At 37.2% G+C, this 26,886-nt stretch overlaps 1 protein-coding gene across 3 annotated transcripts in view; it reads left to right on the forward strand.

Annotated features, from left to right (window-relative positions):
• The window catches only part of STPG2 (sperm tail PG-rich repeat containing 2), a 636,844-nt gene that overhangs the window by 378,275 nt on the left and 231,683 nt on the right, over window positions 1–26,886 (forward strand). For 2 of the 3 annotated variants that reach the window (XM_061419604.1, XM_061419606.1), the window contains one exon: window positions 14,431–16,514. The exons of the other annotated variant lie outside the window; for it this stretch is intronic. In XM_061419604.1, coding sequence (XP_061275588.1) covers window positions 14,431–14,835 — 405 coding nt within the window. In that variant the 3' untranslated portion in view covers window positions 14,836–16,514. Of the gene's footprint in view, window positions 1–14,430; window positions 16,515–26,886 lie in introns of those variants that run through there. 3 annotated transcript variants of the gene reach the window in all.

Raw genomic sequence — 26,886 nt, forward strand, 5'->3', positions numbered from 1 at the left:
TTAGAAATATCAACTATTTTCTTCTCCAAGAAAGTCATAGACTAGTTTTGTGTCCTTTGTGACAGTTAATATAATTATTTACTGACAAGTATCGAAACGTATATCCTGTGGCCCTGTCTTTCTCATGATGCTACCTTGTCCCAAGGATGATGCTCCTCAAGGTTCTGTATGTTCTTTCCTTAGCCTCTACTACACCAATTACTGACTGGATATTGGCGCTTAGTGCCGTAATGTTTCATTTTCACCGATTCTGACATTGATGTTGACCTAGTCATTCCTAGAGCCATTGATATTCACCTGTTCATGTTCACGTTCAATAGTTCTCTTAAAGAACAGGAGGTATAACTACAAAATAATATATCTTTTCACCCAAAGATTTTCAGAGTCCCAAATTTTGTTATTTGCCTTGATCTTTCTTTTTCTTCCTTAGCATCTTTCTTTGTTCTAGAAGTTGGAAGATAGAAATATTAATGGATCTTATAAATTAATAGCTACTTGTATAATGTAATGCCACCTATGTTCAAAGTTGCTTAAAAAAGCTAGGGTACCCTAAACACTCTCTTCCTTCAGAGTGAGCTCTCAGCTCACCACATATTTTATGGAGAGAGCTATTAAATTATTTCCTCAATATTGGTTAAGAATGTTGGACCTCGTATATCCATATCAGTTTGTACAGTGATTATACATCAGAAATAGTCCTTGATTTTTATGTAAAGAGGACCACCAATGAACTACTCTTGGTGGTCTTAGACTAGTCCTGACTTGCCCAGATTCATATTTTCCCCCTAAAGACTGCAATAGACCACCTTCTGGCTACCTCCTGTATCAACGGTCTTAAAATCTTGTAAGATAGTCTATTTTGTCTCCTGGAAAACACTGGTTTTCTCATAATTGACTCTTATGAAGTAGCTTGAACTTAATAAGCATGAATCTGAAATATATGTCATTTTGAGTAGCGCTGTCAATAAAATGTAAAAAAAATTATAATTTACTTGGGAAAAAGGTGATAATAGTATTCACTCTGTAAAAGTAGTGTTTCTTTATATTCCTGTTTATTGGAAGTTATATTTAAAAAGTGCTGGCTTAGAAAAACTTCTGTTGCTTTAGTAACTGCTTTATTATTTTAAACATCCTTGAGGTGTAAAATTAGTTTTAAGCACCCATTTTAAGACAAAAGAAAGATTGGAAAACTTTAATGGGTATTATTTTATGAAAAATAGATAAAATTATGGAGGGAGAAGATATACATGGTTTTAGCATTTTCTCTTTTTACGTAATTTTAAGGTGTCAAAGTTGACAATCTGAATTATTTTAACTTATTTTTGAAAACTGAAGAATTCCCAAGTGAGACTCCTCCTGAGAGACTTGTGTCTTAAATGGGATTACATGGTTAAAAACTAAATACAGTTTTTAAAGGTTATTTTCTTTAATATTATGAGTTCTAAACATCTCTACATTTAAGTTCTACTATCATGTAATGTCTGTCAGTCCCCAAAAGGAGAGAAGCCTTCTTAAACTTTTCTAGCAAATACACTGTTTAATATTCATATAAACTATCTACTTCCCTATTTGAAAGTTACTAATTATTTTTGTATATAAAATAGCAAGTGTCACAACCACCATCAATTATTGCAATATTTTCCCCTTGCAAGAATAAAACATTTACACTTGAAAGAGAAGAGAGAGAGAAGAGAAAGAAGTAAATCTCCTTGTACTTTTCACATATAAATGACAGTTTTAAACAGTATCTTTTTCTATGTATGATATATAACGCTTTGTATTTGATCAAAATATTTCTCAGTTTCTTGATAAGGAAGATGGGGATGTAACTTCTTACAAATACAAAGAGTTTCATGTCATTTATTTTATATCCTCAGATGCTTTTCTCTTAATCTTGTATTATTTCCTTTTGGTGGCCAAAATGTGACTAAAAAAGTAAAACTAAAATCAGACAGCATATTTAGATGCATTTAAAAGCTGTTTATTTAGCTTCTTTTTTGAGTAAGTGTACTGTTTAGTTCTAGAAGAATAAGCAGTCTAGCTTAAAATTATATTTTATTTCTGTAGTAGAAAATAGATGTGTTGCTAAAATTGTATATTTATATGTATCTTCCTTATCTCTGTTCTGAGTGAAAGATGTTTGATTAGACTTCCTGGTGTAATAAATAGTTAATAATTATTTGCTGAATTAATAGATGTGCTCCCAGCTTATCCTGTAATATTAAATTTTTATTTTCTTCACTGTTCTATGACTTTTACTACCTTCATTTTTGTGTATGTGTGTTTTAATTTATTTACTTTAATTGGAGGCTAAATACAATATTGGGGTGGTTTTTTCCATACATTAACATGAATCAGCCATGTGTATACATGAGTCCCCCATCCAGAACCCCCCTCTCTCTTCCCTCCCCATCCCATCCCTCTGGGTTGTCTCAGTGCACCGGCTTTGAGCGCCCTGTTTCATGCACCAAACTTGGACCGGTCATCTATTTCCCATATGCTACCTTCATTTCTGTATAGTCAGTAATTTGAGCTGAGTCCTGAGAGATCAGAGACATAGGTGCCCTGTGTTTTTTTTTTTTTTTTTAATTCAAGTTGAGTTAATATACAATATTATATTAGTGACTGGTGTACAATCTAGTGATTCAACATTTTTAAAGGTAATACCCCATTTTAAGTTTTTATAAAATATTGGCTGTATTCCCTGTGATGTGCAGTATATCCTTGTAGCATATTTTATGTATAACGGTTGTGCCTCTTAATCCCTGACTCCTATATTGTCTCTCCTCATTTCCATCTTCCCTCTGGACATCACTAGTGTGTTCTCTTTTATCTGTGAGTCTGTCTTTTTTGTTATATTATCCAGTTTGTTGTGTTTTTGAGAATCCATGTATAAGTGGTATCATACAGTATTTGTCTTTGTCTGACTTACTTCACTTAGTCCCACCATGTTGTAAACGGCAAAATTTCATTCTTTTTTATGGTTGAATAGTACTAGTTCATTGTGTGTGTATGTATGTGTGTGGCCTGTATTTTTAAATAATCTGATACCTATTAGGCATAAATAAGATCTTATATTATCTTATTAAAAATTGTAGAATCATTGTTATTTCAATGACCCTGAATTATTTTGCTTTATTAGAAATCTAGCGGTTTTCTATCTGTAGATTTATTTTCTTGATGTTCACTTGCCTAATTGAACTTAATTGTATTTAAGATCTCTAAATATTTATAATTCCAACTATATTTTGTATAATCTACTTGATAATTTGGTGCAAATAGCAGATAAGGAAGCAGACTTTCAAAATTTTTATTTTTATTTTTTTTCTAATTTTAATTTTATTTTTAAACTTTACATAATTGTATTAGTTTTGCCAAATATCAAAATGAATCCGCCACAGGTATACACGTGTTCCCCATCCTGAACCCTCCTCCCTCCTCCCTCCCCATACCATCCCTCTGGGTCGTCCCAGTGCACTAGCCCCAAGCATCCAGTATCGTGCATCGAACCTGGACTGGCAACTCGTTTCTTACATGATATTTTACATGTTTCAATGCCATTCTCCCAAATCTTCCCACCCTCTCCCTCTCCCACAGAGTCCATAAGACTGTTCTATACATCAGTGTCTCTTTTGCTGTCTCGTACACCGGGTTATTGTTACCATCTTTCTAAATTCTATATTTTGTATAATCTACTTGATAATTTGGTGCAAATAGCAGATAAGGAAGCAGACTTTCAAAATTTTTATTGTCATAATTTGGCTAAACTAACTTTAGTTAGTATATATTAAGTATTTTCTTCAGTTGAGATTTAAATGAATATTTGCTCATATTGCTCGCTAATATTTGTATAAAGGTTACTGGTTAAACATAGATGTAGCAGGTTGCTAACCTGAACAACTTAATGTGTATGTATATATCATGTGAAGATTGCTTTTAGATCATAAATGTGGGACTTGAAGGGTACCAGAGCATTACCTAATTTATTTCTTAATATGCTCTCTAATTTTATTCTTTCATTGATCATCTATAGCATGCAAAGAATTAAGCTACATATTTTGAAGGATCCAAGCACAGATTAGCCTCTAAGGTGTTCACAATTTGATTGGGAGATAAAAGAAAAGACAAGTGTATTATTAACAAGATAGTGGTTTAGTACAGAGTAATTTCAGAACATACACCAATTTGTTTCTTTGCATGCAATATACCTGTTATAGTAAGTTCCCTTTTTAATTCTGACCTTGTCACTGCTAATTTTGTAAGAAACAGATCGATCCTCAAATCTTTCTCCCACTCTATACAGGCTGGTAGAAGGAAAGACTGGGAATCTTAAAATTCCATGCATATACTTTAATTTTTCTCTTTATTCTGGGCTTATATTAGAAAACATATTAAAATGTTAAATATATAATTTGATAAAAATGGAAATTTCCACTTGGAAAATTAGGCATATAAAATAAATTTAGAGAAAAAGTAAATATCCATTTATAAACCTAAGTACAGTGCATTTACCATTCTGATATATTTCATCTAATGGGGTAAAAAATATTCTCAGCTAACTAGAAAATTGTTATTTTAAAAATAATCAAGAAAATAAAGCTATTATTTGTCAATCAGTGAATTTAATATACAAATTAAAAGGGGGAATAGTCATGTACTAAAAAAAAGAAAAAAGAGAGTGGGTAGGATAGATGGATAAATATTCACTGAACCTGGAGACTACTAGCCTTCTTCTCTCAGCTTATTTTGAGAAGGTTAGCATCTAAGATTCTAATCTCCAACAGGAAAATAAAAGAGGCTTCTCTGAGGAACAAAACAATCCAAACAAAAAAGCAAAAACACAAGCAATGTGTAAGGGTACTGACTTCAAAGTTCTGCTAATGAAATGTCTGAACCATCATCTTGGACACAAGATTAGGTTGACAAGTCCCAACTATGCCCAGAGAACTTCTAATCAACTTTTAATGGCCTAAGTAGAGGGACAGAAATGAATGGACAAGAGATCAATGACATATGAGTCCTTAGTCTTTGATAAGATAAAGGCAGGAAAGAAAAGAAAAATCTTTGAGGACACACAGATCTTTCAAGGAGAAGAAAATTTTAAATAACCCAATGTTAACGGTTTTGAGACAACACACTGCCCAAAACATGAGAGCAGTTAGTGAACTTGTATTTTGTAAGGAGTGCTTTTGAGGACTGAGTGCTGTTACCTAAAATAAATAATGTGCTTTTTCTTTAGTTCTTTCTCCCAAACAGTCCTCACTTTTTGACCTCTTCTCCAATTCAGGTTAGAGCATATAAAATTACCAATTTTGTAGGTCAACAATGGTTAAATATTGGCGATTTCATATGGCTTGACCTAGTATTCTTCTTCCTGTGTATACTGTACACTCTATCAGCCAGACCATTCACCTTGCCTTTTAAAAAAGTAAATTATACTTTTTAGAACAGGTGTAGGTTTATAGAAAAATTGTGCTGAAAGTCCTGAGTTCCTGTATACTCTCCCCTGACATACACAGTTTTTGCCAATATTAATATCTTACATATGTGTACATTTATTATAACTGACAAACCAATATTAATATGTTATTATTACTTAAAGTTCACAGTTCACATCATTTTCATTTTTTTATATTGTACAATTCTATGGTTTTTCCAAAATGAGTAACTCTACAGAATAATTTCACTGCGTTTACAAAGCCCTCTGCTCCATGTATTCATTCTTCCCTCTTTGAGCTCCTGGCAATCATTGATCTTTTTACTGTGCATGTAGTTCTGCCTTTTCAACAATGTCATATAGTTTGAGTTACACAGTATGTAGCTTTTCACACCGACTTCTTTCACCTTATAACATGCATGTGAGATTCCTCCACTTCTTTACATGGCCTGATAGCTTATTTCTTTTTGTTGCTAAATAATATTTCATCTTTACTATATGAATGTAATATAGTTTATCCATCACCACAGAAAGACATCTTGGTTACATCTTTTGACTCTTTTGGCTAATATGAATCAAGTTGCTGTAAACATTTGTGTATTAGTTTTTCTGTAGATAAAAGTTTTCAGCTCTTTTGGGTAAATAGATGTGAGATTTCTGGATCATAAGAAATAAGACAAGAATATATTTACCTTTGAGTAAATATATTTAGAAGTCAAGCCTGACTTCTCAAGTGGCTTTACCATTCTTCATTTCCATTAGCAATGAATAAATGTCTATTGCTACACATTCTCACCAGCATTTGGTAGATTTTAGTCATACTAACAGGTATGTCATGGTATCTCATTTTAATTTGCAATTCCCTAGAATTGATGCTTTTGAACTGTGGTGTTGGAGAAGACTCCTGAGAGTCCCTTGGACTACAAGGAGATCCAATCAGTCCATTCTGAAGGAGCTCAGCCCTGGGATTTTTTTGGAAGGAATGATGCTAAAGCTGAAACTCCAGTACTTTGGCCACCTCATGCGAAGAGTTGCCTCATTGGAAAAGAGTCTGATGCTGGGAGGGATTGGGGGCAGGAGGAGGAGGGGACAACAGAGGATGAGATGGCTGGATGGCATCACCGACTCAATGGACGTGAGTCTGAGTGAACTCCGGGAGTTGGTGATGGACAGGGAGGCCTGGCGTGCTGCGATTCAAGGGGTCGCAAAGAGTCGGACACGACTGAGTGACTGAACTGAACTGAAGTGACCTATAATTTTGAACATCCTTTCATATGCTTAATTTCCATCTGTGTCTCTTCTTTGGTTAAGTGTCCATTTGTATCTTTTTCCTATTTTATAATTCTTTTAAATTGGTGAGTTTCATTGTATGTTTTAAATAAAAGTCCTTATTTATTCGATACATGTTTTACAAATATTTTCTGTCACATCTTTTCATCCTCCTAACAGTATTATCATACAGTAGATATTTTTAGTTTTTAAATGGATTGTGCTATTGATATTATATCTAAAATCATTGCCAATTGCAAGTTTGCCTAGATTTTCTAGAGGTTATATAGTTTTGTGTTTAACATTGATGTCTATGTTCCATTTTTAATTAGTTTTTGTAAAAGGTATAAAGGCAGAGGAACCAGAGATCAAATTGCCAACATCGGCTGGTTCATGGAAAAAGCAAGAGAGTTCCAGAAAAATATCTATTTCTGCTTTATTGAGTATGCCAAAGCCTTTGACTGTGTGGATCACAATAAACTGTGGAAAATTCTGAAAGAGATGGGTGTACCAAACCACCTGATCTGCCTCTTAAAAAATCTGTATGCAGGTCAGGAAGCAACAGTTAGAACTGGACATGGAACAACAGACTGGTTCCAAATAGGAAAAGGAGTACGTCAAGGCTGTATATTGTCACCCTGCTTTTTTAACTTATATGCAGAGTACATCATGAGAAACGCTGGACTGGAAGAAGCACAAGCTGGAATCAAGATTGCTAGGAGAAATATCAATCACCTCAGATATGCAGATGACACCACCCTTATGGCAGAAAGTGAAGAGGAACTCAAAAGCCTCTTGATGAAAGTGAAAGTGGAGAGTGAAAAAGTTGGCTTAAAGCTCAACATTCAGAAAACAAAGATCATGGCATCTGGTCCCATCACTTCATGGGAAATAGATGGGGAAACAGTGGAAACAGTGTCAGACTTTCTTTTTTGGGGCTCCAAAATCACTGTAGATGGTGACTGCAGCCATGAAATTAAAAGATGCTTACTCCTTGGAAGGAAAGTTATGACCAACCTAGATAGCATATTGAAAAGCAGAGACATTACTTTGCCAACAAAGGTCCGTCTAGTCAAGGCTATGGTTTTTCCTGTGGTCATGTATGGATGTGAGAGTTGGACTGTGAAGAAAGCTGAGCGCCGAAGAATTGATGCTTTTGAACTGTGGTGTTAAAGAAGACTTTTGAGAGTCCCTTGGACTGCAAGGAGATCCAACCAGTCCATTCTGAAGGAGCTCAGCCCTGGGATTTCTTTGGAAGGAATGATGCTAAAGCTGAAACTCCAGTACTTTGGCCACCTCATGCAACGAGTTGACTCATTGGAAAAGAGTCTGATGCTGGGAGGGATTGGGGGCAGGAGGAAAAGGGGACGACAGAGGATGAGATGGCTGGATGGCATCACTGACTCGATGGACGTGAGTCTGAGTGAACTCCGGGAGTTGGTGATGGACAGGGAGGCCTGGCGTGCTTCGATTCATGGGGTTGCAAAGAGTTGGACACGACTGAGCGACTGAACTGAACTGATAAAGTCTGTCTAGATTAAATTTTTTGAATATGAATGTCTATTTGTTTCAGAGTCATTTGTTGAAAAGAATATTTTTTCTCCACCTAATTACCTTTCCTCCTTTGCCAAAGATAATTAAACTACGCTTGTATGGAAGCATTTTCAGCCTATTCTGTTCCACTGATCTATTTATTCTTTTGCCAATATCACATTGTCTTCATGACTAGCATTCGTCTTGATAACTATCATTAGTCTTGAAGCTGGGAGTGTTAGTCCTTCAACTTTGTTGTTCTTCAGTATTGTCTAGGTTATTATAGAATAATAATATTCCATAATATTGTCATTTTGCCTCTCTGTATAAACCTTAGGATCGGGTTTTCTATATCTACAAAATAGACTTCTAGGATTTTGATTGCAAATGCATTGAATCTATAGCCTTTTGGGTAAGAATTTTCATTTTACTAACATTGTCTTTGTTGTTGTTCAGTCACTCGGTTGTGTCTGACTCTTTATGACCCCATGAACTGCAGCACACCAGGCTTTCCTGTCCTTCACTGTCTCCCAGAGTTTGCTCAAACTCATGTCCATTGAGTTGATGATGCCACCCAGCTATCTTATCCTCTGTTACCCCCATCTCCTTCTACTTTCAATCTTTCCAAGCATCAGGGTCTTTTCCAATGAGTTAGCTCTTCCCAGCAGGTGGCCAAAGTATTGGAGCCTTAGTTTCAGCATTAGTCCTTGCAATGAATATTCAGGACTGATTTCCTTTAGGATGGACTGGTTGGATCTCCTTGCAGTCCAAGGGACTCTCAAGAGTCTTCTCCAACACCACAGTTTGAAAGCATCAATTCTTTGGCATTCAGCCTTCTTTATGGTCCAGCTGACATCCATACATGAATACTGGAAAAACCATAGTTTTGACTACATGGACCTTTGTGAGCAAAGTGCTGTCTCTGCTTTTTAAAACACTGTCTATGTTTGTCATCACTCCAGTGTTCTTGCCTGGAGAATCCCAGGGACAGGGGAGCTTGGTGGGCTGCCGTCTCTGGGGTCGCACAGAGTCGGACACGACTGAAGCGACTTAGCAGCAGCAGCAGCAGCAGCATGTTTGTCATAGCTTTTCTTCCAAGAAGCAAGTGTCTTTTAATTTCATGCCTACAGTCACCATCTGCAGTGATTTTGGAGCCCAAGAAAATAAAGTCTGTCACTGTTTCCATTGTTTCTCCATCTGTTTGCCATGAAGTGAGGGGACTGGATGCCATGGTCTTTGTTTTTTGAATGTTGAGTTTTAAGCCAGCTTTTTCACTCTCCTCTTTCACTTTCTTCAAGAGGCTCTTCAGTTCCTCTTTGCTTTCTGGCTTTAGGGTGATGTCATCTGCATATCTGAGGCTATTGACATTTCTCTTGGCAGTCTTGATTCCAGCTTGTGCTTCAGCCTGGCATTTCACATGATGTCCTCTGCATATAAGTTAAATAAGCGACAATATACAGCCTTGAAGTACTCCTTTCCCAAATTTGAGCCAGTCTGTTCTTCCATGTCTGGTTATTTTGCGTGTTGATGTGTATACAGCTTTCTTCAGGAGGCAGGTAAGGTCGTGTGGTTTTCCCATACCTTTAAGAATTTTCCACAGTTTATTGTGATCCACACAATATTAGCTTGGGATATTTCTCCATTTATTTATATCAACTTTAATTTCTTTCATCAGAATTTTGTAGTTTTCCTTATATAAATCTTGTATATATTTGTTAGAGTTATACCTAAGTATTTCACATTTTTGAATACTAATGCAAATAGCAGTGTCTTTGATTTCTAATTCCAATAATTCATTCCTTGTATATAGTTAAGCAACTGACTTTTCATATAAATTTTGTATCTTGTAGCCTTGCTATTAGTTGATTCTTTGAGATATTCTACATAGACAACTGTTTTATTTTCCTGAAAAGGGAATTTTGCTTCTTTTTCGATCAATATTCCTTTACTTGGTTGTCTTTTTACAGTACAATATTAAATAAGTATGGTAAGCAGGAACAGCTGTCTCTTGTTCCTGATTATAGGGAAAAAGCATATAGTTTTTCACAGTATTAGATTTAGGTGGGGGTTGTAGATGTTTATCTGGAGAAGGCAATGGCACCCCACTCCAGTACTCCTGCCTGGAAAATCCCATGGATGGAGGAGCCTGGAAGGCTGCAGTCCCTGGGGTCGCTGAGGGTTGGACACGACTGAGCGACTTCAGTTTCACTTTTCACTTTCATGCATTGGAGAAGGAACTTGCACCCTACTCCAGCGTTCTTGCCTGGAGAATCCCAGGGACGGGGGAGCCTGGTGGGCTGCAGTCCATGGGGTTGCTAAGAGTTGGACCCGACTGAAGCGACTTGGCAGCAGCAGTAGCAGTAGATGTTTATCAAGTTCAGAAGTTTCCTTTTTATTCCTAGTCTGCTGTGAGTTTTATCATCTGTGGACTTACCTGGTGGCTCAGATGGTAAAGAATCTGCCTGCAGTGGAGGATATCCAGATTTAATCCCTGGGTCAGGAAGATCCCCTGGAGTAAAGGAATGGCTACCCACTCCAGTATTTTTTGTCTAGAGAATTTGGTAGACAGAGGAGCCTGGCAGACTTATATTCCATGGGATTGCCAAGAGTCTGACATGACTGAAAGACTAACACTTTTTCACTATTTATCATGAACAGTCTGGATTTTGTTAAATGCTTTTTCCACATCTGTTAATGTGACCTTATGATTTTTCTTCTGGTCAGATCTTATAAACATGTTAAAAACGGACATCCTTGCAATCACACTAGTGGTATTTACCAGACAGAATCTTTACCCTTGAAATACTTTTATAACACTGTGAACCTGATCTGTCAACAAGGCTGGTAATTATAAATAAGTCTAAAATTTATTAATTTATAAGGCACAGCTCTCTTGAAAATGTCACTTAATCTGTGTAATTATGAAAATATAAAATGGAACTCTTTAGTGACTGAATTCCTTCCTTCTGAGTAAGTATTGTTTGTTGTGTATGCATCATTTAGAAACCCACATGTTTGTCTGGGCCAGGACCAGTGACAGGGAAGGTGGACTGACATAAATATGCTGATAATCAGGCTGTTTGATGTACCTCAGGTCACAAATTTCTTTTTCTCTGACCCAGGAGTATCATTGTTCTTGCCAGCATCATGAAATAGTAACAAGCTAACTAATTAACTTGTGAGTAAAATAAAATCCCAATCCATTGCATTTCTACTGCCTCTGGTTGACTGGAGCTACTTAGTAGCTACCACTTAAAAAAATCATCTTTTCTCCAGTTTTCATAGTCCCCACCACTGTGGCTCATTTTCAGTTGCCTCTTTTTATAATTAAGTTTTTATTTTCTTTTTATAAAATTAATAGGCATTGTAGAATAGTGATTTGCTCTGAGGACTCAAACTATGACTCCTGTATTCAAGTTTAAATTTCCCCACATAAACCTGTATGTCTGTAGGCAAGCTATTTAAGCTTTCTGTTCTTCGGTTTCCCCATCTGATAATAATGGTGGAGAAAATAGTAATGCTTTCTTTATGTTAGTTTTGAAGATTCACTGACTTAGTTACTAACTAAATTCTGCTAATTTAGTTCACCAGGTTAATATGCTTAAAGTACTTAGAATTGTACTGGCCAGCTAGTAAATGTTAGTTGTTATTATTACAAACCATGCCTGTATTAAAAATGAGAAAGTAAAGGGGGGGATATTTAGTTCAAAATTTGAGAATAAGAAATTATTTGTGGAATTTTTCTGTGTGTTTATTCAAAGTATATTTGTATTGGAGAATCAACTTAGTAATATTCCAGGTAATTATTGCAAGCTGGAAACATAAGATTAGATGGTCATCCTTGTAATAATAATTTTTGTAATTTTTTAGTTTTATGGAAGTTTGCATTAGAACTTTAACTTTGGGCAGAAACTTATAGTATCTGAAGGTTAGATATGATCTCAACAAGGATGGAAGATCTTATAGAACATTCTAAGCTTTCACAGTTCAGAGTACCTACAAATATTATCAGAACATCCATTAATAGTTAAATGATAAGAGGAATAGTAGCAATGCTCATTCACTTCAGATTTTAAAAACAGAAAAGGTAAATGTGATTTTATGTTTCTTCATGAATAAAAGGTTCTCAAGATGCTTTCCATCTGTCAGTTTATGATGATGATAGAGGTAGATTAATCATTAATTTTTTGAGGCTATAATATTGACTATCTTGGCCACATTCTTCTGTAAAATGACATATTTTTTGAAGTTTGAGCTCTTTTGGATGTCCAGTAGAGAGCTTACTATGATGTATACAACTTGTGAAATGTGATAAAATAAACTTTCTGCATTTAACTAATAGGAAAAAAATAGGGATAACTAATAGGAAAGAGCCCATAAATCCATAAAGTAGAGAAATGTCTGCTTTATAATTTTAGGAATTTGATCTTGAACATTTTCTATAATATTGTATAAGCAAGTGTTCTATTATTAGTGGCTATTTAGAAAAATACCATTTGACTCAAATGATTAATTCCATCATTGCTAAATTCTAATGAGACTATTAATGCCATCAGTACAGACTGGTTCCAAATCAGGAAAGGAGTACGTCAAGGCTGTATATTGTCACCGTGCTTATTTTAACTTATATGCAGAGTACATCATGAGAAATTCTGGGCTGGATAAAGCACAAGCTGGAATCAAGATTGCTAGGAGAAATGTCAATAACCTCAGATAAACAGATGACACCACCTTGATGTCAGAAAGCAAAGAACTAAAGAGCCTCTTGATGAAAGTGAAAGAGGAGAGTGAAAGAGTTAGCTTAAAACTCAACAGTCAGAAAACTAGGATCATGGCATCCTGTCCCATCACTTCATGGCAAAGAGATGGGGAAACAGTGGAAACAGTGATAGACTTTATTTTTTGGGGCTCCAAAATCCCTGCAAATGCTGACTGCAGCCATGAAATTAAAAGACACACGCTCCTTGGAAGAAAAGTTATGACCAACCTAGACAGCATATTAAAAAGCAGAGACTTGCCAACAAAGGTCTGTCTAGTTAAGGCTATGGTTTTTCCAGTAGTCTTGTATGGATTTTGATTTGAGTGAAGTTGCTCAGTCGTGTCCGACTCTTTGCGACCTCATGGACCTACCAGGCTCCGCGGTCCATGGGATTTTCCTGGCAAGAATACTGGAGTGGGCTGCCATTTCCTTCTCCAGGGGATCTTTGCAACCCAGGGATTGAACACGGGTCTCCTGCATTGCAGACAGATGCTTTACCATCTGAACCACTAGGGAAGCCCTGTATGGATTTGAGAGTTGGAATATAAAGAAAGCTGAGCACTGAAGAATTGATGCTTTTGAACTGTAGTGTTGGAGAAGACTCTTGAGAGAGTCCCTTGGACAGCAAGGAGATCTAACCAGTCCATCCTAAAGGAAATAAGTCCTAAATATTCATTGGAAGGACTGTTGCTGAAGCTGAAACTCCACTACTTTGGGCACCTGATGCAAAGAACTGACTCATGTGAAAAGAGCCTGATGCTGGAAAGATTGAGGGCAGGAGGAGAAGGGGACAACAGAGGATGAGATGGTTGGATGGCATCACCAACTCAATGGACATGAGTTTGAGTAAACTCTGGGAGTTGGTGATGGACAGGGAGGCCTGGTGTGCTGCAGTCCATGGGGTCTCAAAGAGTCAGACACGACTGAGCTACTGAACTGAACAACCAGCCCTGTCTACAAATGCTAAGTTGGTAATGGTGCTACAGACTTCTAGGTGATTCTATTGTTATATCACAAAAAGTGAAACAAGGTTTTAAACAGAGCAAATATGTTAAATAATGTTAGAGTAACTCTATCACAGAAATCTTTTTTAAATCTCATATAAGCCTGTTTCAACACCTATGTTAATTTTATTTTTTACTGAAGATGATAACTAGTAAAGATCTGGCTTCTGATTTGACTTTTTTTAAGTTATGCCTTTTGTAAATTGCTGAATTGCTTACAGAGTCGGTTCCAGTTCTGTAGAAACTGAGTTAAAAGATGTGTGCTATCGAATTCCATAAAAGTAGTGACTTTCAAAATTAAATCCTAAACTTAGAATGTCAGTTTATGAACATATTGAGAACCTAGTGACATTAGTCACACTTAAAATTAAAGAAAACAAAATTTACTGTATTCTGTTTTTCTTTGGAAGGATGTATTTCTTTGGAAGGATGTATTTCTTTGGAAGGGATTTCTTTGGAAGGATGATGCTAAAGCTGAAACTCCAGTACTTTGGTGGTGTTGGAGAAGACTTCTGAGAGTCCCTTGGACTGCAAGGAGATCCAACCAGTCCATTCTGAAGGAGATCAGCCCTGGGATTTCTTTGGAAGGAATGATGCTAAAGCTGAAACTCCAGTACTTTGGCCACCTCATGCAAAGAGTTGACTCATTGCTAAAGACTCTGATGCTGGGAGGGATTGGGGGCAGGAAGAGAAGGGGACGACAGAGGATGAGATGGCTGGATGGCATCATTGACTCAATGGATGTGAGTCTGAGTGAACTCCGGGAGTTGGTGATGGACAGGGAGGCCTGGCTTGCTGTGATTCATGGGGTGCAAAGAGTCGGATGTGACTGAGCGACTGAACTGAACTGAACCTGGGTAAGCATTCTCAGTGTTTCTATTTGTTCCGCCTAACCACAGAAACTCAAGGCCATGAAGTCAGCAAACCAAGATTATCAAAAATGGAATATGTTGACTGGAACCAGAGGTCTTAAACAACCAGAGGACCGAAACAGACGGAGATAATATCATGAAATAACCAATCTCAACAAAACTATATGTGGCAATGGTCACGTAAAGCCCCTCAAACTTTTCTTTAAATACACCTGCTTTCTCTTAGAAGGCAGGACAATAATTCTTAAGGTGTTTGTCTACTACCCTCCTCATTGGCAAATCAATAAAATTCTCTTTCCTTTATTTTCAAACACTTGGCCTCCTCATTCTCATTCAGCATCACGGACATGGACAGTTTCCAGTAACAATTTCTCTGCTAATATATAGTAAAGAAACTAAGGAAAGATCCACTTAAGAGGAATAGTTAACACACAAACATTTTGAAATAATTTATATGCAAATACAATAGAATTCAAAATTAAGTACTTACTAATAGATTACACAGGCTTCCCAGGTGGCTCAGTGGTTAAGAATCCACCTGCCAAGCAGTAGACATGGGTTCAATCCCTTGGTCTGGAAGATTCCCCTGGGGAAGGAAATGGCAACCAACTCCAACATTCTTGGTTGGGAAATTCCATGAACAGAGAGAAGCCTGGTGGGCTACAGTCCATGAAGTCACAAAAGAGTTGGACACCACTTAGCGACTAAACAAAAACAGATTACACCTACAAAATTTCTTGTTTTTAAAATAGAGCCTACCAATGATAAAAAAAAAAAAGATTAAAATACAAGTATAAATAACATAATCAGCACTTACTATGGGCTAGCCAGCATACCTACTTTTTTCATAACACTTAAAATGTACAATTAAATAGATCCTATTAACAGCCCCATTTTAAATATGGGGAGTTTGGGGCTCAGTTTTCAAATTCTCTGGATATGAATGAAGGAGGAGGAGGTAAAAAAGTTAGTAGAGCTCCAATGTCTGTTTTATCAAAAAAGTTAACTCTTGATGATTAGACTGTGCTACTCATAAGGCCCTCAACAACAAAATAACAAAACAACATTTCTTCCTTTTGCTTTCCCAGCCTCCAAGACCATCTTGTACATGGCTAATACATACATAGTAACTGTAATCACAACTATATAGGGATTTGGCTTTAATGAATTTATCCCTAAAAGCTTCAATGACTTTAAGAATTTTAAAAAATCTATAGTATGTGATTCTTCCTCAAGCGTATACAGTATTACCCACTGTTAGGATGTTGGCATCTGCATCTCACTTAAAACAGGTGATTTTCTATTTGTCTCTCATATGCAGGAACATAGTAACTACTCTAACGGTATTTTCTGAACAAATGCAGACCCAAAGAGAAACCTATTAGTGCCAATGGAAGTAAAACCGAAGTGAAAAGGTCTAAGATAACAACCATTCTTAACGAGAAAATACAAGTTTTAGATAATGTGGAGAATGTTTAATTGAGCAGGGGTTTTGACCTCTGATATGAATAGGCTCATTTCATGTTCTATACAGAAATGAGGAAAGGAAACTTATTAGAATATTTCAGGACATGCTCTGCTGCTGCTGCTGCTACTGCTAAGTCGCTTCAGTCGTGTCCGACTGTGCAACCCCATAGATGGCAGCCCATGGGAGTTTCCATGGAGTGGGTTGCCATTGCCTTATCCCAGGACATGCTCTCATCAGTGCAAAAAACATTTATGGGAGAAATTGGATGCTATGGTAGGGATCAACGAAGCTTAATTTTATAACCATTTTAGTTGTCAACTATCTAGTTATGACCAACCTAGATAGCATATTGAAAAGCAGAGACATTACTTTGCCAACAAAGGTCTGTCTAGTCAAGGCTATGGTTTTTCCAGTGGTCATGTATGGATGTGAGAGTTGGACTGCGAAGAAAGCTGAATGGTGAAGAATTGATGCTTTTGAACTGTGGTGTTGGAGAAGACTCTTGAGAGTCCCTTGGACTGCAAGGAGATCCAACCAGTCCATTCTGAAGGAGCTCAGCCTTGGATTTCTTTGGAAGGAATGATGCTAAAACTGAAACTCCAGTACTTTGGCCACCTCATGCGAAGAGTTGACTCATTGGAAAAGAGTCTGATGCTGGGAGGGATTGGGGGCAGGAGGAGGAGGGGATGACAGAGGATGAGATGGCTGGATGGCATCACTGATTTGATGGATGTGAGTCTGAGTGAACTCTGGGAGTTGGTGACGGACAGGGAGGCCTGGCATGCTGTGAATCATGGGGTCACAAATAATTGGACACAACTGAGCAACTGAGCTGAACTGAACTGAACTGAATGGTCTAGTGATTTTCCGTACTTTCTTCAATTTAAGTCTGAATTTGGCAATAAGGAGTTCATGATCTGAGCCACAGTCAGCTCCTTGTCTTGTTTTTGCTGACTTTATAGAGCTTCTCCATCTTTAGCTGCAAAGAATATAATCAATCTGATTTCAGTGTTGAGCATCTGGTGATGTCCATGTGTAGAGTGTACTCTTATATTTAGATTATGTGCTAAATATGTCTGATTAAGTGAAATTTGGGTATTTTTGAGGTATATCCTTCCTATAATATCTAGCATTTCCTCTTACTATTTTTTTCTCACTAAATGGTGATTAGTATGATTTTTCTTGATTCTTTAAGATATGTTTATTTACAGTTTTAATGAGAACTAAAATAACTTCCTGATCTTAGAAATACTGATTGGTAAGGAATCTGCTTGCCAGCACAGGAGACATAAGACACGCAGGTTTGATCCTGGATTGGGAAGATCCCCTGGAGGAGAGTCTGGCAGCCCACTCTAGAATCATTTCCTGGTGAATCCCATGGGCAGAGGAGCCTGGTGGGCTACAGTCCATAGGGTGACAAAGAGTCAGACAAGACTAAGGCGGCCTAGGAACCACATTCTCAGCTGTGTATGGAAGAAAACTCAAAATAGCTGTAGTAATTTCTTTTTCTTTCATGTAAGAGACAGGCAGTCTGGTGCTCTTACAGAGAATCCACAAAGTCACCAGGTACATGGGCTTCAACCAGCTTATCATTTAGCAGTCCTGGCCTGTGGCCTTTATCTTTCTGATTCAAAAGGGCTATCAGACATCACATCTTGTTCCATGTACCAGAGGGTGAGGGGAAGGGTGTCCCCTCTTCTCTTGAAGGAAATATCCCCCAAATTTGCTACAAGATGTTACTGTTGTAATTGGATAACAATTTTCTTTACAAAGCCAGTGGTTTAGATACATGGCTACATTCAGCTGTAAGGGGCCCAGCTAAAAATTAGGATATTAAAACCAATTAGCAGTCTCTGCTACACTATCTTTTGAAGAATACAGGTATGTCTCAGAGTGTTAAAAAAAAATACTATTAAATCTGGCTTTGTAAACTACAGTAAATTGGTCAGGCTATTACAACTTAGTCATCATCATTTTTTCATGATTAAATTGTTATGATAGCTATAATTGGTTCTGCATCATCTGCTAAGAAAATGGCAGCATTATTAAAAAAGCAGTGAATGCCGTGTCATACTACTCAACTTTTCAACACATCGAACCACTTTAGAGTTCCTTTCAAGCATTTTTACTGGGTCGGTAACAATATTGAGTTGCAAAGAGCCTGTTATGGCTTATGAACTATAGTACCTAAATATCCTTTAAGGCTATTGCTTTAGGACAGTATCCATATTGCCTAAAATGCTTAGGTAATTGGCTTTCAAAAAAAGGACTGTACTTCATACTTTTAATTTTGGAAAAAAATGGAAAACTACCAATCTAAATTTGTTAAAGATTGAAATAAAAATGGCTAATTCAGAAAGTTGCTCGTATGAGTAATTCTCTTTTTTCAGAGTAGCACTACCTCTTCTTGTCTTCTGATGAAACTACTTACATATGAGACAAAAAACCATCAGAAAAATTTAAAAGTGCAAGTTTTTGTCTGCTCTGGTTATAAGGGAAACAAGTCATTTGCTTTACAATTTAAGAATATTGCATAGCAGTACGGCTAATGATTTAACTTTGATTAATTTAATAAGACATAGCATTTTAGAATTTGTGGAAACCTTTGAGAATACACCCTCCAAATGTCATCATTTTATGTTGAGGCACCATAATCTGCAAAGTTTAAGTGACTTTGCAAGGTCATGTTATTGAGTTAGTGGCAATGCTGAAATCAGGACTAAGGTTTTACTGCCTTTTAATCTAGTGCGTCCTGTCTCTGTTTCCTCCCTCCTTTCCTTCTCCTTTCCCTTCCATCCTTCCTCCCTCCCTCCTCTGCTTCCTATATTGCATTAGCATTAAAATATTTGTGTATCACACCAGGTTCATATATGAAAAGTATTATCAGGTCATAACGGTTAGTTAGTGTCAGTACTGAGGTAAGCCTAAAGATTTCTTTGCTCTAATCTAATGCACCCTGTTTCCACTAAGTATATTATCATCACTATTATATCAAGAATTTTGTTTTATCTAACATTTGAATTTCAGGATTTAGATCAAAATTATTAGAAATATAAATGTTTCAAGTGTGAGAATGAATAAATACCTGCTTTGGTTAGTCTCTTTTAATGTTATCAATAGAAATATAGTGCCTCACTGCTTAAAGCTGCTGCTGCTGCTGCTAAGTCACTTCAGTCGTGTCCGACTCTGTGCAACCTCATAGACGGAAGCCCACCAGGCTTCCCCGTCCCTGGGATTCTCTAGGCAAGAACAATGGAGTGGGTTGCCATTTCTTTCTCCAGTGCGTGAAAGGGAAAAGTGAAAGTGAAGTCACTCAGTCGTGTCCGACTCTTAGCGACCCCATGGACTGCAGCCTACCAGGCTCCGCCATCCATGGGATTTTCCACTGTGTTAAAAGGAACTGACCATTTGAAGTTAGGGTAACTTGAATGTTCACTCATTCTATAACTCTGGATATGTTTAAAGGATTGGTTGCAGAGCATTCAGTACCATTCCTTCATTATACTATTCTGTTTTGAGGGTGAAAAACTGAGTCTAGGGTCCACAAAATTATATGTGAAATGAGCATACCCAAGTAAAATGTGATTATTGCTTTAGCAGTTTGAGCTATTTTGACCAATTTGCTGCTATATTATCACCTTCCCAAAATAACCAGCCGGAGTCTTACCTTCCTATGTTCTGAATTTTGTGAATTACACTTTAAATTTTCAATATCCTTATAATAATATATTTCCTAAATTTCTGCTTCTGCCCCTTCTATTCCTCCTCCTCCTTTTTTCATTATCATCAGATTTAAAAAAATTTTTTGAACCTTTGTTACATGAATCACCTGTTGCTATCTACAACTGGAGATACAACAAAGTAAGGCACTTTTGCTCTCAAAGAACTTCCAGTCTGGTTAGATGAACAGGACCTATCCTAGCAGAGACTAGTTAACATTTCACAAGTGGTATGAATGATAAGCATTAGAGAAGATCAAAAAAGGGAGAGATCACCAGTGAGTGGCTAAGTCCATTGATAGAAACTTCAGAGAGAAATATCCCTTATAGACTAGACTTAAATGATTTAATCAGAATATATTATAATATGCATACATTGTGCTAAATCCTTTGGGTCATTGTTAGATATCCTGTTGGATATTTTGAGTACATGTGTGATAAACTGCTTGACATGGGTAATTTATGATGAACTAAATCATCCTTTCAAGCAAATTCAAATTTAAAACACAAAATGAGAAATTTCATTCTGATGATATAAACTGATTACAAAAGTATATACTTAAAATATGTGTGTACATGTATTACAAAATGTCAGATGTGTTCTACACTGTAATAAAGAGACAGGATAGGATAGAAAAATCATGTATGTTTCTGCACTTTAATTATTTTCATAGTTAGTTATAGGAGCCTGCCAAGGTGAAAAGAAAAACAATATAAAGCTTCATATTCTTAATTTAATCCTGGTAGAAAATATAACTGAAGCCAGAGGGTACAAGGCTCAGTTGACAGTTTAATGAAGACTTTTGAAAGAATGCAAGACTCTTGGTGCTTTAAGACAAGCCCTGAGCAAATCATTACATCTGTTTAGATGAAAAAAGGGATTGATGAATATTTGTATAACAGTTACCAAAATATTTAAGTTAAATGTATGTTTATTTTTATTTAGTTTTCATAAATTTGAATTTTTCTTTAAATCTATCAGCTACAAAAGGCAAAGTAATATTGAATCATTTGTTTTTAAAGTCCCAAGGGCTGTTTACTTGTGACTGTGAAATTATTAAATATTTATTATAGAGGACTACATGTTAAAAAGTCTGTGTGAAATATCTGCCTTTTCATTTAAGATTGTAAATACGATTGTTCATTGGAAGCTGATTTTACCTACCATATTTGTAGTATCAACTATAAACGCACTGATATCTTTTCCTGTAACTTCCTTCTGTAAGCGGCTTCTGTTTGTTTCTTAGATGGAATGTATCAAGGACTTTTTCCCCTACAGGCTTATTTACAGTAGATCTAGTGATTCTAATTCGCTCATTTTTGAAAACATCACATGTACTAGTTTTTTTTCCCAAAAATTAAGTTGTATTATACCCAGTACCTATTTTTGCTCAGGTTTAGAAACTGCTGCAAATATAGAGATAACAGGGAAAATTCAAAAAGGCATTGATTTCCTGGATTTTTTTTTCTAATTTTATTTTATTTTTAAACTTTACATAATTGTATTAGTTTTGCCAAATATCAAAATGAATCTGCCACAGGTATACATGTGATCCCCATCCTGAACATAACATAGAACCCAGTAACTGGATGCCTCCCCTATCCCACTAATAGATTTTTAACATGAATTTTACAGTCTTTTGGTGTCTTCCACACACCATCATCAGATACCTTCCTATGACTAGAAAAGATGACTGTAGCCTGCCAGGCTCCACTGTCCATGGAATTCTCCAGGCTGGAATACTGGAGTGGGTAACCATTCCCTTCTGCGGGGATATTCCAAACTCAAGGATCAAACCCAGGTCTCCAGCATTGCAGGCAGATTCTTTACTATCTGAGCCACCAGGGAACCTGTCTTCTTGCTCTAGGCAGTTCAAGTTCATACAGAACTCCTTAGGATAAACTCAGCTATGTTGTCTTGAGATCCACCCCTAAAATTCCTTTCCTTTAACTCTATATATCTTGGAAGTACCTTACAGTGCCTGACACGTAGCTATCACAGCAGCAACAATACAAGTAGTAAAAATGATAATAATAGTGGTAGTGGTATTACTAAACTCAGGTCCAGATGCTGCTCAAAAATCAGTCCTTGAGAGGCAAGTGCCAGGAGGAATGGAAAAATTGCTTTAATCTGAAGGCCAGACGTCTGGGGAGAAGACAGATTCTTGTCCCAGACCAACTCTGAAGATTTTGCTCGGCCATGAAAGTTTTAAAGGGAAAAAGGAGAAACAATCTCACTCACTCAGGTAGGGAATCAGCCTGCTCCTTATTTCCCGCTGTGTCCATATGTGTCGACTCCTTGTGATCTTTATTTAAAAGCTATCTTGTTCACAGTCTGTTCACAAGTTTACTGAAAGGGAAGCTGGGGAAAAGATGTTTGCTATTTAGTTGCTAAGTTGTATCCATCTCTTTGGGCTGCATAGGCTATAGCCCACCAGGCTCCTCTGTACATGGGATTTCACAGGCAAGAATATTGGATTGGGTTACCATTTCCTTCTCCAGGGGAAAAGATCTAGTCATCTGTTAATTATTCATTTCTACTTTTTTGATCTTTGGAGAGAGTCAACAGGTTAGACATTTTGTAATCAAAAGATTTGAAAGTGTGCTTAGGCCAGAGATGAGTAGAGCATGGAGGTGGCTGGTTTAAAAGTTAGTTGTAATATATAGCTTTATTGCAATATACAGCTGAAGCTTCAATTCTTTGGCCACCTGACACGAAGAGCCAACTCACTGGAAAAGACCTGGATGCTGGGAATGATTGAAGACAGGAGGAGAAGGTGGCAGCAGAGGATGAGATGGTTAAATAGCATCACCAACTCAATGGATATGAATTTGAGCCAACTCGGGAAGATAGTGGAAGACAGAGAAGCCTGATGTGCTACAGCCCATGGGGTCACAAGGAGTCAGACATGACTTAGTGACTGAAGTACAACAACAACAAAGCTTTATTAAAGGCTTCCCTGGTGGCTCAGTGGTAAAGAACCCACCTGCCAATGCAGGAGACATGGGTTCGATCCCTGGGTTGTGAAGATCCCCTGGAGAAGGAAATAGCAACCCACTCCAGGATTCTTGCCTGGGAAATCCCATGGACAGAGGAGCCTGGAGGGCTACAGTCCAAAGGGTCGCAAAAGATTTGGACAGGACTTAGGGACTAAACAACAACAGCAGCTTTATTAAAGTGACAAGACAAAAGGCATGGATCTGCGGAGGGTGGTTTTTGGCAAAGAACTGCTTAAGGAAGTAGTACCAGTAGCAGTAATAGCTGCTGGATAGTTGTTTGTTTTTATAAAAATCTCTCTCACATTTTTTTTGTTTTGATTAAAAACATTCCATAATGTGTGTGCTGGTAATATGGGGTTCACAATAAAATGTACAAGGCTTGAGTGTCTAAGTTTATACATGTGTAGAATGTTTACTTATCATACACTGCTGCTGTTTTTATGATCCACACAAGATATTCAGTCCCATCACTTTTCAGTTACATTTCCTCTCTGAATGTGATGTGAACTAGAGGAACAAAGTCAGCGAATGCGATGGCACCCCACTCCAGTACTCTTGCCTGAAAATCCCATGGACAGAGGAGCCTGGTAGGCTGCAGTCCATGGGGTCGCCAAGAGTCCGACACGACTGCGCGACTTCACTTTCACTTTTCAGTTTCATGCATTGGAGAAGGAAATGGCAACCCACTCCAGTGTTCTTGCCTGGAGAATCCCAGGGACCGGGGAGCCTGGTGGGCTGGCGTCTGTGGGGTCGCACAGAGTTGGACATGACTGAAGCGACTTAGCAGCAGCGGCAGCAGCAGCAGAGCAACAAATTAAATGAGATGTTATGAAATACTTGCCTTTCTAGTGCAATCCTTCCGTCCTTTTGTTGTCTCAATGGAGCCCATTTTCAGAGACGCTGAATAGAAGAGCTTGGGGTTTGGTATGTATTGTTTGGTCTTATTACAGTCATTAACCATAGTCAAGGTGCCTTTCAGGAAGAAAGGATGATGGATAGGTCGCATTCTCAGGATCGCGTTCACTGTCAGGGAGAACAAAAGCCAGAGAGGCAGGAAGCAGCGGAAGACAGAGCGCAGTGGTATACAGGCACGCCTTTTCCAGAGGAGGAGACGAATGTCCTCATTGCCGTGGCGCCCTGCATCTCCTTGGTCATTAGTGTGGCAGGCCTGTGATTGACGACATGACATGGGACCTGTTGTGGGGCTTCTCTCCCCTCCTGTGAAACTACTACTGTGTCCTTTAAATAGTATATGGTTATCCAATGTGTCAGTGCACCTGCCTTCATATCTCAATCTAAGCTATACTGGTAATGACAGAAAATCACACAACTTGTAACAGGGAAGGTGATATTAAAGTTTCATTGCTGTGCTAACTGCAGTTCTCAGCAGTGGTTTCTTATGTAATAATAGGCAAGGTTAAGAATAAATTTATCAGAATAAGAGAAAAGAGCATAAGGGCTCAGAGGAACGCTCTGTGGTCCACAGCTCATTGTTTTAGTTATATGCTTTCTCTAGTTGCACTATTAAATTAAAAAGGAGTCTCAGAGTTCTGTTTCAAGAAATGCTATATTATATAAACCATCTGAATAATTATTTCAATACTTGAGCAAAATAACTGAATGAGCAAATCATGACTAAGCACTGATTCCTCTTTAATAATTGTTTGAAAATTATTAAATCTTTCAGGAACTGCTGGAAAATTATATTTTATTTAATTCTATATTTAGACTTATTTTATTATTTATTAATTTTGTCCATGTGGGAGTGTCTTGAGAAAACCACTGGAACCACAGGGATGAAACATATCTAATGTTATGAAAACATGTTAAATATTTTTAAAATGAATTCTTAAGATTAGGACTGTAATTATGCATTGAAAGTGTTATCAACAATGTAAAGTAGTTTGTTTTTCTTGGTTGATAGGGTTTTATTTTTAATATTATAAAAGATATCTTTTGCTCTTTAAGTTTTAGTAATATAGTGATTATAAAAATGTACTTTTCATAGCAGTTGTCTATAATAAGAAGCCTTCCACACATTGAGAATAAATTTAATTGGTTATATTAAATTTGGCTACTGCACATGTAGAGTTGCTTTACTATAACTATTTTAAAACGGATAACCTTCTTAGCATTATAATGACTTAAGCGTCCAAAAGAAAAATTACAATGAAAATTAAATAGAGCATTAGTGTTAATCAAGTCAAAACTACATTCTATCGGTATGTTTCTGATTTCTTTACTATGCTTCAGACTATACTCCCATATCTGATTCTATAAGGTTTTATCTTTCATTGAAGCATTATTAGTCACTTCCTTCAGACCTATATCTAGTTTTAAATACACTATACATAGACTGTAACCTATGCATCCTGTTGATTTTTTTTTTCTAATTTTATTTTATTTTTAAATTTAACATAATTGTATTAGTTTTGCCAAATATCAAAATGAATCCGCCACAGGTATACACGTGTTCCCCATCCTCAACCCTCCTCCCTCCCCATACCATCCCTCTGGGTCGTCCCAGTGCACTAGCCCCAAGCATCCAGTATCGTGCATCGAACCTGGACTGGCAACTCGTTTCTTACATGATATTTTACATGTTTCAATGCCATTCTCCCAAATCTTCCCACCCTCTCCCTCTCCCACAGAGTCCATAAGACTGTTCTATACATCAGTGTCTCTTTTGCTGTCTCGTACACTGGGTTACTGTTACCATCTTTCTAAATTCCATATATATGCATTAGTATACTGTATTTATGTTTTTCCTTCTGGCTTACTTCACTCTGTATAATAGGCTCCAGTTTCATCCACCTCATTAGAACTGATTCAAATGTATTCTTTTTAATGGCTGAGTAATACTCCATTGTGTATATGTACCACAGCTTTCTTATCCATTCATCTGCTGATGGGCATCTAGGTTGCTTCCATGTCCTGGCTATTATAAACAGTGCTGCAATGAACATTGGGGTACACGTGTCTCTTTCCCTTCTGGTTTCCTCAGTGTGTATGCCCAGCAGTGGGATTGCTGGATCATAAGGCAGTTCTATTTCCAGTTTTTTAAGGAATCTCCACACTGTTCTCCATAGTGGCTGTACTAGTTTGCATTCCCACCAACAGTGTAAGAGGGTTCCCTTTTCTCCACACCCTCTCCAGCATTGATTGCTTGTAGACTTTTGAATCGCAGCCATTCTGACTGGTGTGAAATGGTACCTCATAGTGGTTTTGATTTGCATTTCTCTGATAATGAGTGATGTTGAGCATCTTTTCATGTGTTTGTTAGCCATCTGTATGTCTTCTTTGGAGAAATGTCTATTTAGTTCTTTGGCCCATTTTTTGATTGGGTCATTTATTTTTCTGGAGTTGAGCTGTAGGAGTTGCTTGTATATTTTTGAGATTAGTTGTTTGTCGGTTGCTTCATTTGCTATTATTTTCTCCCATTCTGAAGGCTGTCTTTTCACCTTGCTAATAGTTTCCTTTGATGTGCAGAAGCTTTTAAGGTTAATTAGGTCCCATTTGTTTATTTTTGCTTTTATTTCCAATATTCTGGGAGGTGGGTCATAGAGGATCCTGCTGTGATGTATGTCGGCGAGTGTTTTGCCTATGTTCTCCTCTAGGAGTTTTATAGTTTCTGGTCTTACGTTTAGATCTTTAATCCATTTTGAGTTTATTTTTGTGAATGGTGTTCGAAAGTGTTCTAGTTTCATTCTTTTACAAGTGGTTGACCAGATTTCCCAGCACCACTTGTTAAAGAGATTGTCTTTAATCCATTGTATAGTCTTGCCTCCTTTGTCAAAGATAAGGTGTCCATATGTGCATGGATTT

The sequence above is a fragment of the Bos javanicus genome, chromosome 6, assembly GCF_032452875.1.
Source record: "Bos javanicus breed banteng chromosome 6, ARS-OSU_banteng_1.0, whole genome shotgun sequence".
Classification (NCBI taxonomy): domain Eukaryota; kingdom Metazoa; phylum Chordata; class Mammalia; order Artiodactyla; family Bovidae; genus Bos; species Bos javanicus.